The 13,317-nt window shown below is 46.1% G+C and overlaps 1 protein-coding gene across 1 annotated transcript; it reads right to left on the bottom strand.

Annotated features, from left to right (window-relative positions):
- Nucleotides 1-1,063: 1,063 nt before the first annotated feature.
- Nucleotides 1,064-12,713, bottom strand: LOC144612372 (uncharacterized). Its single transcript, XM_078431955.1, has 4 exons — nt 12,593-12,713; nt 6,246-6,324; nt 5,789-5,980; nt 1,064-2,033 (listed from the first exon to the last, which is right to left on the bottom strand). The coding sequence occupies exon 4, from the start codon at nt 1,817-1,819 to the stop codon at nt 1,103-1,105; it is 717 nt and encodes a 238-aa protein (XP_078288081.1). The 5' UTR covers nt 1,820-2,033; nt 5,789-5,980; nt 6,246-6,324; nt 12,593-12,713; the 3' UTR covers nt 1,064-1,102.
- Between the last annotated feature and the right edge of the window lie 604 nt (nt 12,714-13,317).

Genomic DNA, 13,317 nt, shown 5'->3' with positions numbered 1-13,317 from the left:
TTACCGGTGGGCGGGACAATGACCCGAGTGACGGGTTTCTTGGCCAATGGGGAAGGTCCCATGGGTGTGTCCGCGGTCGCTGGTTAGACGTGATGCGAGGTGGGTGGGATTTGCGGCTGAGTGACGGGTTAATTGGCCAATAGCGATGTAGCTGGGGCGGGTCCGCGGCCGCTGACGGGGCGTGCCCGGTGGGCGGGACATTGTCCCGAGTGACGGGTCATTCAGCCAATAGGGGAGGAACCGGGGCGGGTCCGATGCCGGTGGGCGGGACTGCTCCGCGAGTGATAGGAAGATTCGCCAATAGGAAAGGATCTGGGGCGGGTCCGCAGCCGTTGATTGGACGACGAGTGACCGGTGGGCGGGATATTGACTCGAGTGACGAGTCACTTGGCCAATAGTGAAGGATCTATGGCGGGTCCGCGGCCGCTGAATGGACGGGTCACTCAGCCAATGGGGAAGGGAGTGACCGCGAGGGGCAGGCTTTCTGACGGGGCCACGGCCGCTGATTGGGCGGAGTTCGGCCGGTGGGCTGGACTTTGACCCGAGTGACGGGACACTGGACCAATGGGGAGGGAGAGACGACAAGCAACACCACCTCACCCATCAAGGAATGACAACTGAATGTAACGGTAAATATTTTTATTACTGTCAACATTGTTACAAGTTACTAGTATTAGTATTATTATTACTATTATTAGTAGTATTATTATTAGTATTATTATTATTAGTAGTATTATTGTTACTATTATTAGTATTATTATTATTAGTATTATTACTGTTATTACTATTATTAGTATTATTATTATTAGTATTATTATTATTACTATTATCAGTAGTATTATTATTGCTATTATTACTATTATTATTAGTATTATTGTTACTATTATTAGTATTATTATTATTAGTATTATTACTGTTATTACTATTATTAGTATTATTATTATTAGCATTATTATTATTACTATTATTAGTAGTATTATTATTGCTATTATTACTATTATTATTAGTATTATTGTTACTATTATTATTATTAGTAGTATTATTATTACTATTATTACTATTGTTATTAGTATTATTATTACTAATCCAAAAAAAACCCCAACTAATACATATTTGCAGCTAAACTGAAAGTTTTTTGTATTCTCAGCTTCTCCATTCCCCAGCTTCTCTCGTGCTTATAGATCGAAGTGATGGAGCCGGGTCTCCAGGTGCTAAAACCAATGGCAATGGATTGCAACCGGATACTTTGTCTTCCAGTCTCTTTAAGCACGACTGTCCGTTTTGGAGTGGGGCGGTGGAAGATGGCAGGTTTCCTCTTTGGATATTCAAGGGTGATGGAGCTGTCATCTACCGGCCTTGGAAGCGGAGCGCTCTCGACACTGCTCTCCCCGACAGTTGTTGTGTCTGTGTCGGGCATAGTCCCTGCCAGTTGCTCCTCGCTGTCGCCTTGCTTACCAGGCTGCAGTATTGCCTCGGCAGAATGTTCTTTCCCTTCTCTCATCCACCTCAGTTCTGCAACAGGATAGTGGACACCAAATGACAGAGAGCCTTTGTCAGGCTGACCCTCTGCCATTGCCTTAGATGGTCCTGCCACCTCCTGAGGCAGTTTTACCTCGTCTCCACCGGCAGCGATTCCTCCACTCTCCAAATCGCGGATTACTGCTGCTGGAGTGGTGTTGTGCTGGCCGTTACTTGCACCCGGTTTGTCTTCCTCGTTGTCATCGTGTGCGGTTCCTTCACCTTCACAGCGGTCACCTGGTCCGCAGTCCTGAGGATTTCTGAATCCGTTCATTATGTAATTGAACCACGAGGAAAACATCTTCAGTGACACTCAGAGGAGACGGAGCTGTGTCTGAGTGAAGGATCTTCAGCGGTTGCTGTTATTTATTGGTTGGGGAACAATTCCATTGTGATGAAGTTCCACCTCGACAATGGTCACCGTGGTGAAAACCTCAGAACAAAAGCAGTGCAACAACTGCCATCCTTTCGGTGGTCAATGGTCACAATGAGCAGATGATGCAAAACCATAGAGACTGAACTCAAAAGAAAAGATCGGGTTACTGAAGTTATAATGAACATCACAAAGTGTTTCAAAAGCAACAAAAGGAACAGCAAGTTTGAAATAAACGATGAATATTTGGAACTGCTGCTTATTTCTTTTTTTAAAAAGAATCAATTTACAACAGTTGCAGTTTTTAGGGGAAAAACCAGCCCCTCCAGCTCACTCCCTTCCCATTGGTCTAGCGACCCGTCACTCGAATCAAATTCCCGCCCACACGCCTCAGAGTGAACAATCAACGGCCGCGGTACCGCCCCAGCTCCTCCCTTCTCCATTGGCCGACTGATCTGTCACGCAGGTCAATGTCCCGCCCTCCGATCAGGCGCCGTCCATTCAGCGGCCGCGAACCCGGTCGAGCTCCATATCTATTGGTCGACTGACCCGTCATTCGGCTACCAATCCCACCCACCTGGCATCACTCCGTCTAATCAGCGGCCGCAGACACGCCCAAGATCCTTCCCTATTGGCTGAGTCCCTCGCAGTGTAGTCCCGCCCTGTCCTCCCAATCAGCGGCCGCGAACCCGCACCCAGATCCATCCCCATTGGCCAAGCAACCCGTCACTCGCGGACCAGTCCCGCCCACCGGCCTCAGTGGGTGCAGGGACTTGCCAGACTGCCAGAGGGCGCTGCGCGTGTCGCTGACAGACAGCCAGGTGTGGATCTGTTGTCCCAGAACATCTGCCTGACCCCGCTGTGACCTTTTGGCGGGCCACTGATGTCTATCGGCGTCCATTTTGAAAGCCGCTACATAGAAACATAGAAAATAGGTGCAGGATTAGGCCATTCGGCCCTTCGAGCCTGTACGCACCACCATTCAATGTGATCATGGATGATCATCCAACTCAATATCCCGTACCTGCCTTCTCTCCATACCCCCTGATCCCTTTAGCCACAAGGGCCACATCTAACTCCCTCTTAAATATAGCCAATGAACTGGCCTCAACTACCTTCTGTGGCAGAGAATTCCACAGATTCACCAACGTTCTCATCTCAGTCCTAAAAGACTTCCCCCTTATCCTTAAACTGTGACCCCCTTGTTCTGGACTTCCCCAACATCGGGAACAATCTTCCTGCATCTAGCCTGTCCAACCCCTTAAGAATTTTGTAAGTTTCTATAAGATCCCCCCTCAATCTTCTAAATTCCAGCGAGTACAAGCCGAGTCTATCCAGTCTTTCTTCATATGAAAGTCCTGCCATCCCAGGAATCAATCTGGTGAACCTTCTCTGTACTCCCTCTATGGCAAGAATGTCTTTCCTCAGATTAGGAGACCAAAACTGTACTCAATACTCCAGGTGTGGTCTCACCAATGCCCTGTACAACTGCAGCAGAACCTCCCTGCTCCTATACTCAAATCCCCTCGTTATGAATGCCAACATACCATTTGCTTTCTTCACTGCCTGCTGCACCTGCATGCCTACTTTCAATGACTGGTGTACCACGACACCCAGGTCTCGTTGCATCTCCCCTTTTCCTAATCGGCCACCATTCAGATAATAAAGCCCGGGAAGTTTTTGGCGCGTGTTTGTTTGAGTATATGAATCTTATCTGATTTTAATTTACGCTTATTTAGACGTGCATATTAATTGTCTTTAAGAATATAACCATAATTTTTCTGGCAGTCTAGCGGAAAAAATGATATTTGATGCGAAAACAAAACTGAATTTGTGAGGGACAGCATTTTGGCGGCATCCTGGGAGCTGCCCCCAGCAACCAAGTCAAGTCAAGTTTATTTGTCACATACATATGTATATAAATATGATATGATATGACTTGGATGAAGGGATTAATAGTACCATTAGCAAATTTGCAGATGACACAAAACTGGGTGGCAGTGTGAACTGTGAGGAAGATGCTATGAGGTTGCAGGGTGACTTGGACAGGTTGTGTGAGTGGGCAGATGCATGGCAGATGCAGTTTAATGTGGATAAGTGTGAGGTTATCCACTTTGGTGGTAAGAATAGGAAGGCAGATTATTATCTGAATGGTGTCAAGTTGGGAAAAGGGGACATGCAACGAGATCTGGGTGTCCTAGTGCATCAGTCACTGAAAGGAAACATCCAGGTACAGCAGGCAGTGAAGAAAGCCAATGAAATGTTGGCCTTCATAACAAGAGGAGTTGAGTATAGGAGCAAAGAGGTCCTTCTGCAGTTGTACAGGGCCCTAGTGAGACCGCACCTGGAGTACTGTGTGCAGTTTTGGTTTCCAAATTTGAGGAAGGATATTCTTGCTAGGTTGAAGCGCAGGTTCACCAGGTTAATTCCCGGAATGGCGGGACTGTCATATGTTGAAAGACTGGAGCGACTGGCCTTGTATCCACTGGAATTTAGAAGGATAAGAGGGGATCTTATTGAAACATATAAGATTATTAAGGGGTTGGACATGTTAGAGGCAGGAAACATGTTCCCAATGTTGGGGGAGTCCAGAACCAGCGGCCACAGTTTAAGAATAAGGGGTAAGCCATTTAGAACGAAGATGAGGAAAAAAAATTTCAGTCAGAGAGTTGTGAATCTGTGGAATTCTCTGCCTCAGAAGGCAGTGGAGGCCAGTTCTCTGAATGCATTCAAGAGAGAGCTAGATAGAGCTCTTAAGGATAGCGGAGTCAGGGGGTATGGGGAGAAGGCAGGAACGGGGTACGGATTGAGAATGATTAGCCATGATCACATTGAATGACGGTGCTGGCTCGAGGGGCCGAATGGCCTCCTCCTACACCTATTGTTTATTGTCTGTTGATACTGGGACATGGAAACGTGACATAGACACCCCAAAATTAATTGTTGCACAAATCAATGCAAACACATTTATTTACAAGTTTGACAACCGTCTAACTCTATCACAAGTAGTCTTTTCAGGTAATTTAATAGTTACCACACAAGTGTTAATGTATGTCTCAATGGCATTTGATTGCAAAGGTAGAACTTCTTTTCTCTAATTCATTAAAGTGTAGTTATACATCCTATCCGTGGAGGTCCACAATCAAATTCGACAGTAAACTTCTAACCTAATTATGGCTGTGTAATACTAGATTGATTAGAGGACACCATTACGTACATTATATATGCAAGGAAAGATTAAGTTTAGTTCCATTTCTGAATGCAGTACATCAAATAACCATTTAATATTCACTTTAGAGCAATTTTCTCCTCTCAATTGTTGGCTTTCTAAATAGTAATACTTTCCAGTTTAAGGATAACAGTTTGTTTGATGGCAATATCACGTACGTAACGAGGACACCAATATGTGGCATACAATGGTGTGTGTAAAATTCAATTCATAATATGGAAGAATGAATATACGTAATATAAAATGGAGTTGTCTACTGATTAACCTTCTTAATATTACAGTGCAGGAGTGGCAAGAGCTTACTATTGCTTGTCTTTGGATTGTATTACTGGTCATATTGAACTACCTGCTACATCACACAGAGGTATAGATTGGCCACGAGGGTAAAACAGGGCATCGGCACGCTTATTTACCGCTGTTGCATTGTTTGCCCAATGTATAACCTGGCGCAAACATTGCCGCGGCAGTAACTAAGCGTGCCGAAGCCCTGCCGATGATAGCCAGTTTTAGATTTTTTTAGATTTAGATTTTTACATTTAGAGATACAGCGCGGAAACAGGCCCTTCGGCCCACCGGGTCCGCGCCGCCCAGCGATCCCCACACATTAACACTATCCTACACACACTAGGGACAATTTTTACATTTACCCAGCCAATTAACCTACAAACCTGATCGTCTTTGTAGTGTGGGAGGAAACCGAAGATCTCGGAGAAAACCCACGCAGGCCATGGGGAGAACGTGCAAACTCCGTACAGACGGCGCCGGTAGTCAGGATCGAACCTGAGTCTCCGGCGCTGCATTCGCTGTAAGGCAGCAACTCTACCGCTGCGCCACCGTGCCGTTCTAGATCCCTAGATCTACTGACAAATACATTTAAACAAGAATTTAATGTGACTTTGGTCATACACCCGATACCTCTCGTACAAATATTACTTAATTGTTACACTACTTATTTTACGAATTAAAGTGGATGAGTGCAAACACCCGACACGTCAAGCGATCTAGAATCATGTTAGGTATGTACAACACCAAAATCAATATGTGGGGCCACATGTCGAACGAAACATCAAAATTCATCCTAGTGTAACCCCCAAAATACATGTAAAATACAAAACAAAATCTTACCTTTCAATACGCCGACAGGATTGTGACCGATGGGCTGCGTAAATGCTTCAAGTTTCTGGGCACTCACATTTCGGAGGACCTAACATGGTCCAATAACACAATAGAAAGGAAGGACATTAGCTTGGAGGATGTGGAATCGATATGGGTAGAGCTGCGAAACACTAAGGGGCAGAAAACGCTAGTGGGAGTTGTGTATAGGCCACCTAACAGTAATAGTAGAGTTGGGGATGGCATCAAACAGGAAATTAGAAATGCGTGCAACAAAGGTAAAACAGTTATAATGGGTGACTTCAATCTACATATGGATTGGGTGAATCAAATTGGCAGAGGTGCTGAGGAAGAGGATTTCTTGGAATGTATACGGGATAGTTTTCTAAGCCAACATGTAGAGGAACCAACGAGAGAGCAGGCTATTCTAGACTGGGTAGTGAGTAATGAGGAAGGGTTAGTTAGCAGTCTTGATGTGCGTGGCCCCTTGGGCAAGAGTGACCATAATATGGTTGAGTTCTTCATTAGGATGGAGAGTGACTTAGTTAATTCAGAAACAACGGTTCTGAACTTAAGGAGAGGTAACTTTGAGGGCATGAGACGTGAATTAGCCAAGATAGACTGGCAATTGATTCTTAAAGGGTTGACGGTGGATATGCAATGGAAGGCATTTAAAGACCGCATGGATGAACTACAACAATTGTTCATCCCAGTTTGGCAAAAGAATAAATCAGGGAAGGTAGTGCATCCGTGGCTAACAAGGGAGATTAGGGATAGTATCAAAACAAAAGATGAAGCGTACAAATTAGCAAGAAAAAGCAACCTACCAGAGGACTGGGAGAAATTCAGTGTCCAGCAGAGGAGGACAAAGGGCTTAATTAGGAAAGGGAAAATAGATTATGAAAGAAAACTGGCAGGGAACATTAAAAACTGACTGCAAAAGCTTTTATAGATATCTGAAGAGAAAAAGATTAGTTAAAACAAATGTAGGTCCCTTGCAGTCAGAAACAGGTGAATTGATCATGGGGAACAAGGACATGGCAGACCAATTGAATAACTACTTTGGTTCTGTCTTCACTAAGGAAGACATAAATAATCTGCCGGAAATAGCAGGGGACCGGGGGTCAATTGAGAAGGAGGAACTGAATGAAATCCAGGTTAGTCGGGAAGTGGTGTGAGGTAAATTGAATGGATTAAAGACCGATAAATCCCCAGGGCCAGATATCATATCATATCATATCATATATATACAGTCGGAAACAGGCCTTTTCGGCCCTCCAAGTCCGTGCCGCCCAGCGATCCCCGTACATTAACACTATCCTACACCCACTAGGGACAATTTTTTTTTTTACATTTACCCAGCCAATTAACCTACATACCTGCACGTCTTTGGAGTGTGGGAGGAAACCGAAGATCTCGGAGAAAACCCACGCAGGTCAGGGGGAGAACGTACAAACTCCTTACAGTGCAGCACCCGCAGTCAGGATCGAACCTGAGTCTCCGGCGCTGCATTCGCTGTAAAGCAGCAACTCTACCGCTGCGATAGGCTGCATCCCAGAGTTCTTAAGGAGGTAGCCCCAGAAATAGTGGATGCATTAGTGATAATTTTTCAAAACTCTGGATTCTGGAGTAGTTCCTGAGGATTGGAGGGTAGCTAATGTAACCCCACTTTTCAAAAAGGGAGGGAGAGAGAAAACGGGGAATTATAGACCAGTTAGCCTAACATCGGTAGTGGGGAAAATGCTAGAGTCAGTCATTAAAGATGGGATAGCAGCACATTTGGAAAGTGGTGAAATCATTGGACAAAGTCAGCATGGATTTATGAAAATTAAATCATGTCTGACGAATCTTATAGAATTTTTCGAGGATGTAACTAGTAGAGTGGATAAGGGAGAACCAGTGGATGTGTCATATCTGAACTTCCAGAAGGCTTTCGACAAGGTCCCACATAAGAGATTAGTATGCAAACTTAAAGCACACAGTATTGTGGGTTCAGTATTGATGTGGATAGAGAACTGGCTGGCAGACAGGAAGCAAAGAGTAGGAATAAACGGGTCCTTTTCGGAATGACAGGCAGTGACTAGTGGGGTACCGCAAGGCTCAGTGCTGGGACCCCAGCTATTTACAATCTATATTAATGATTTGGATGAGGGAATTGAATGCAACATCTCCAAGTTTGCGGATGACACGAAGCTGGGGGGCAGTGTTAGCTGTGAGGAGGATGCTAGGAGGCTGCAACGTGACTTGGATAGGTTAGGTGAGTGGGCAAAGGCATGGCAGATGCAGTATAATGTGGATAAATGTGAGGTTATCCGCTTTGGTGGCAAGAACAGGAAAGCAGACTATTACCTGAATGGTGGCCGATTAGGAGAAGGGGAGATGCAACGAGACCTGGGTATCGTGGTACACCAATAATTGAAGGTAGGCATGCAGGTGCAGCAGGCAGTGAAGAAAGCGAATGGTATGTTGGCATTCATAGCGAGGGGATTTGAGTATAGGAGCAGGGAGGTTCTGCTGCAGTTGGACAGGGCATTGGTGAGACCACACCTGGAGTATTGCGTACAGTTTTGGCCATAGAGGGAGTACAGAGAAGGTTCACCAGATTGATTCCTGGGATGGCAGGACTTTCATATGAAGAAAGACTGGATAGACTCGGTTTGTACTCGCTGGAATTTAGAAGATTGAGGGGGGATCTTATAGAAACTTACAAAATTCTTAAGGGGTTGGACAGGCTAGATGCAGGAAGATTGTTCCCGATGTTGGGGAAGTCCAGAACAAGGGGTCACAGTTTAAGGATAAGGGGGAAGTCTTTTAGGACCAAGATGAGAAAGTTTTTTTTCACACAGAGAGTGGTGAATCTGTGGAATTCTCTGCCACAGAAGGTAGTTGAGGCCAGTTCATTGGCTATATTTAAGAGGGAGTTAGATGTGGCCCTTGTGGCTAAAGGGATCAGGGGGTATGGAGAGAAGGCAGGTACGGGATACTGAGTTGGATGATCAGCCATGATCATATTGAATGGCGGTGCAGACTCGAAGGGCCGAATGGCCTACTCCTGCACCTATTTCCTATGTTCAGCGGGTAGTCCATAGATCTCAGAGGACCATCGGAACACAGCTACTGGCCTTGGAGGGCATCTACAACACACGATGCCTCAGAAAAGCCACCTGCATCCACAAAGACTCCTCACACCCCTGCAACAGTCTGTTCGAACTTCTACCGTCGGGCAGACGATACAAGGCCTTCTACGCCCGCACCTCCAGACTCAGGAACAGCTTCATCCCCAGGGCCATAGCTGCCATGAACCGGTCCTGCTGAGCCAGATGGTCACATCGCACAGTGAACCAGCACAGACTTACTTGCACTTTATTCTGTTTTAAAACTGTTCTAATTTGTTTCATTGGGTTCTTTAAATTAATACTGACTAGCTAATTAAATTATTGCATCGTATGGGAGGCGCATTCCCAATCTCGTTGTACCCCTGTACAATGACAATAAAGATATATTATATTGTATTGTATTGTAATTAGGAAGATAACGCTGGACAATTGAACGTCTCCTGTACGTAACCAGCAGACGTTCGGAAGACACGAAGGGACATCAGGCTCCAGCACCATCAGCAGAAAATTGATACACTACACTTCCCCGCGGTTTCGTTCCAGACAGCAATGTTATTGTTTTTATAAGTTGACGGTTCCACCAGGCATGAAAACAGTAGGTGAACGAAGCCTGCTTATGCACGTAACGATTTGGACACAGAGAACAAAGTAGGCACAGTATGTCTCCTTGGCTTTAAAATATGCCGAGTTAAGAATTGTGGAACATGTGTTTTTGTTACTTGGCTTGGGCATCGTAGAAACAAATGAATATCGCTCCGATATATATTCATTTTTCATGATTGCCAACGGCATCTTACGTACGTAACTCTCAGGACACGATGAGTTACGTACATGAGCATGGTGTAAGAAAATAACTGCATATGCTGGTACAAATCGAAGGTATTTATTCACAAAATGCTGGAGTAACTCAGCAGGTCAGGCAGCATCTCAGGAGAGAAGGAATGGGCGGCGTTTCGGGTCGAGGCCCTTCTTCAGACTGATGTCAGGGGGGTGGGACAAACGTCGCCCATTCCTTCTCTCCCAAGATGCTGCCTAACCTATTGTGTTAACAATACAATCCAAACAATACAATATATCTTTATTGTCATTGTACAGGGGTACAACGAGATTGGGAATGCGCCTCCCATATGATGCAATAATTTAATTAGCGAGTCAGTATTAATTATTAATTTAAACAACCCAACAAAACAAATTGTAACAGTTTTAAAACAGAATAAAGTGCAAGTAGATCTGTGCCGGTTCACTGTGCGATGTGACCATCCGGCTCAGCAGGACCGGTTTATAGCAGCTATGGCCCTGGGGATGAATCTGTTCCAGAGTCTTGAGGTGCGGGTGTAGAAGGCCTTGTATCGTCTGCCCGACGGTAGAAGTTCGAACAGACTGTTGCGGGGGTGTGAAGAGCCTTTGTGAATGCTGGTGGCTTTTCTGAGGCATCGTGTGTTGTAGATGCCCTCCAAGGCTGGTAACTGTGTCCCAATGGTCCTCTGAGCTCTATGGATTACCCGCTGAAGAGCTCTCCTCTCTGCCTCCATGCAGCTGAGGTACCACACAGGGATGCCATGTGTTAGGATGCTCTCTATGGTGCAGCGGTAGAATGTTGTCAACAGAAGATGATACAACGATAAAATACGATGGAACATGTAAAAAGCGAAGGCATTACCAGGAAGTACAAATTGAAACTAAATCTAAAACCTACGCAATTGGGATAAACGTGATGGCTTCCCGGCATGCAGATTCATAAACGACTGTAATCGGACGGCCAACTCGAGTTAAGTTTCAGACTTTTTAGTTTTTTTCATTTTTGTTTGTATTGTAGAGTTTGTTTAATTAAATAGATGGCATTTAGTAGTTAATTGTCTTTGTCCTTCTTTCACACACATTACAGAGCACATTATTATACATGCAACATGTACAGTGTACATGTCTTCTCGTACATGCGGAATCACAATTTTGCCAATGTGTGTTGTCATGGAAACTGGTCTTTTTTTTTAGATTTAGAGATACAGCGCGGAAACAGGCCCTTCGGCCCACCGAGTCCGCGCCGCCCAGCGATCCCCGCTCATTAACATTATCCTACACACACTAGGGACAATTTTTACATTTACCCAGTCAATTAACCTACATACCTGTACGTCTTTGGAGTGTGGGAGGAAACCGAAGATCTCGGATAAAACCCACGCAGGTCACGGGGAGAACGTACAAACTCCGTACAGACGGCGCCCGTAGTCGGGATGGAACCTGAGTCTCAGGCGCTGCATTCGCTGTAAGGCAGCAACTCTACCGCTGCGCCACCGTGCCATTTTTGCTCTGACTTTGATTTACCATGTCTCTGGAAGGAAATGGTATTATTCCATGATATATGGCTCAATAGACAATAGACAATAGGTGCAGGAGTAGGCCATTCGGCCCTTTGAGCCAGCACTGCCATTCAATGTGATCATGGCTGATCTTTCTCAATCAGTACCCCGTTCCTGCCTTCTCCCCGTACCCACTGACTCCGCTATCCTTAAGAGCTCTATCTAGCTCTGTCCTGAATGCATTCAGAGAACTTGCCTCCACTGCCTTCTGAGGCAGAGAATTCCACAGATTCACAACTCTCTGACTGAAAAAGTTTTTCCTCATCTCCGTTCTAAATGGCCGACCACTTATTCTTAAACTGTGGCCCCTTGTTCTGGACTCCCACAACATTGGGAACATGTTTCCTGCCTCTAATGTGTCCAACCCCTTAATAATCTTATACGTTTCGATAAGATCCCCTCTCATCCTTCTAAATTCCAGTGTATACAAGCCTAGTCGCTCCAGTCTTTCAACATCCGACAGTCCCGCCATTCCAGGAATTAACCTAGTAAACCTACGCTGCACGCCCTCAATAGCAAGAATACCCTTCCTCAAATTTGGAGACCGAAACTGCACACAGTACTCCAGGTGCGGTCTCACTCGGGCCCTGTACAACTGCAGAAGGACCTCTTTGCTCCTATACTCAACTCCTCTTGTTATGAAGGCCAACATTCCATTTGCTTTCTTCACTGCATGCTTCCTTTCAGTGACTGATGCACTAGGACACCCAGATCTCGTTGTACGTCCCCTTTTCCTAACTTGACACCTTTCAGATAATACTCTGCCTTCCTTAATGTGTTAATGCACCTGCAGTTCCTTCTTACACATGATTACAGGGGAACAGACGGACCGGGGGGAGGGGGGGGAGAATGGACGGCGTACTATCCCCACCCCTGGCATACTTACCGGGTAGAGGGGAGGGGGTTGCAGGGTGGGTGGGGGGAGAATTTCTCCCCTCCCGATGCCCACCACCTCCACGCTGAAGGTCATCTGGCCCTGGCCGCGGCCGCCCATCCTCACCGGCCCCTGCGGCCCACAGAACAGCACGTTAATGACGGGCCGAGTGGCCACAAGTGCCCTCCCCCGGAGGACCGCACGCCCACCTGATGCCTCCCCCCCACCTTCTCCCCGTATCTGCTCCTCATCCCCCCCTCTCCCCACATCCCCCTCCTTCTCCTCTTCCTCCTCCCTATATCCTCCCCTTGCCCTCCACTCTCTGTTCCCCACATTACCTACAATGCCGAGGACTATATTCTGCACTCTGTATCTTCCCCTTCACTCTCTACCCCACCTCTTCCCCCTCCTCCTGTCCCTTTCCCCCTTCTCCATCACTTCCCCCTCCCTTATCTCCTTCTCTCCCCCCTTCCTCTGTATCTTCCCCTACAGTACCATATCCCCCTCCTGTATCTTCCCCTACTGTACCATATCCTCCCCTCCCCTCCTCTGTATCTTCACTACTGTATCATATCCTCCCCTCCCCCTCCTCTGTATTTTCCCCCACTGTACCATATCCTCCCCCCTCCTCTGTATCTTCCCCGATTGTACCATATCCTCCCCCTCTGTATCTTTCTCTACTCTACCATATCCTCACCCTCCCCTCCTCTGTATCTTCCCCTACTGTACCATATCCT

This window comes from Rhinoraja longicauda, chromosome 44, assembly GCF_053455715.1.
Source record: "Rhinoraja longicauda isolate Sanriku21f chromosome 44, sRhiLon1.1, whole genome shotgun sequence".
Lineage (NCBI taxonomy): Eukaryota > Metazoa > Chordata > Chondrichthyes > Rajiformes > Arhynchobatidae > Rhinoraja > Rhinoraja longicauda.
Note: the sequence above shows the minus strand (reverse complement) of the source record. Positions and strands in the feature narration are given on the sequence as shown.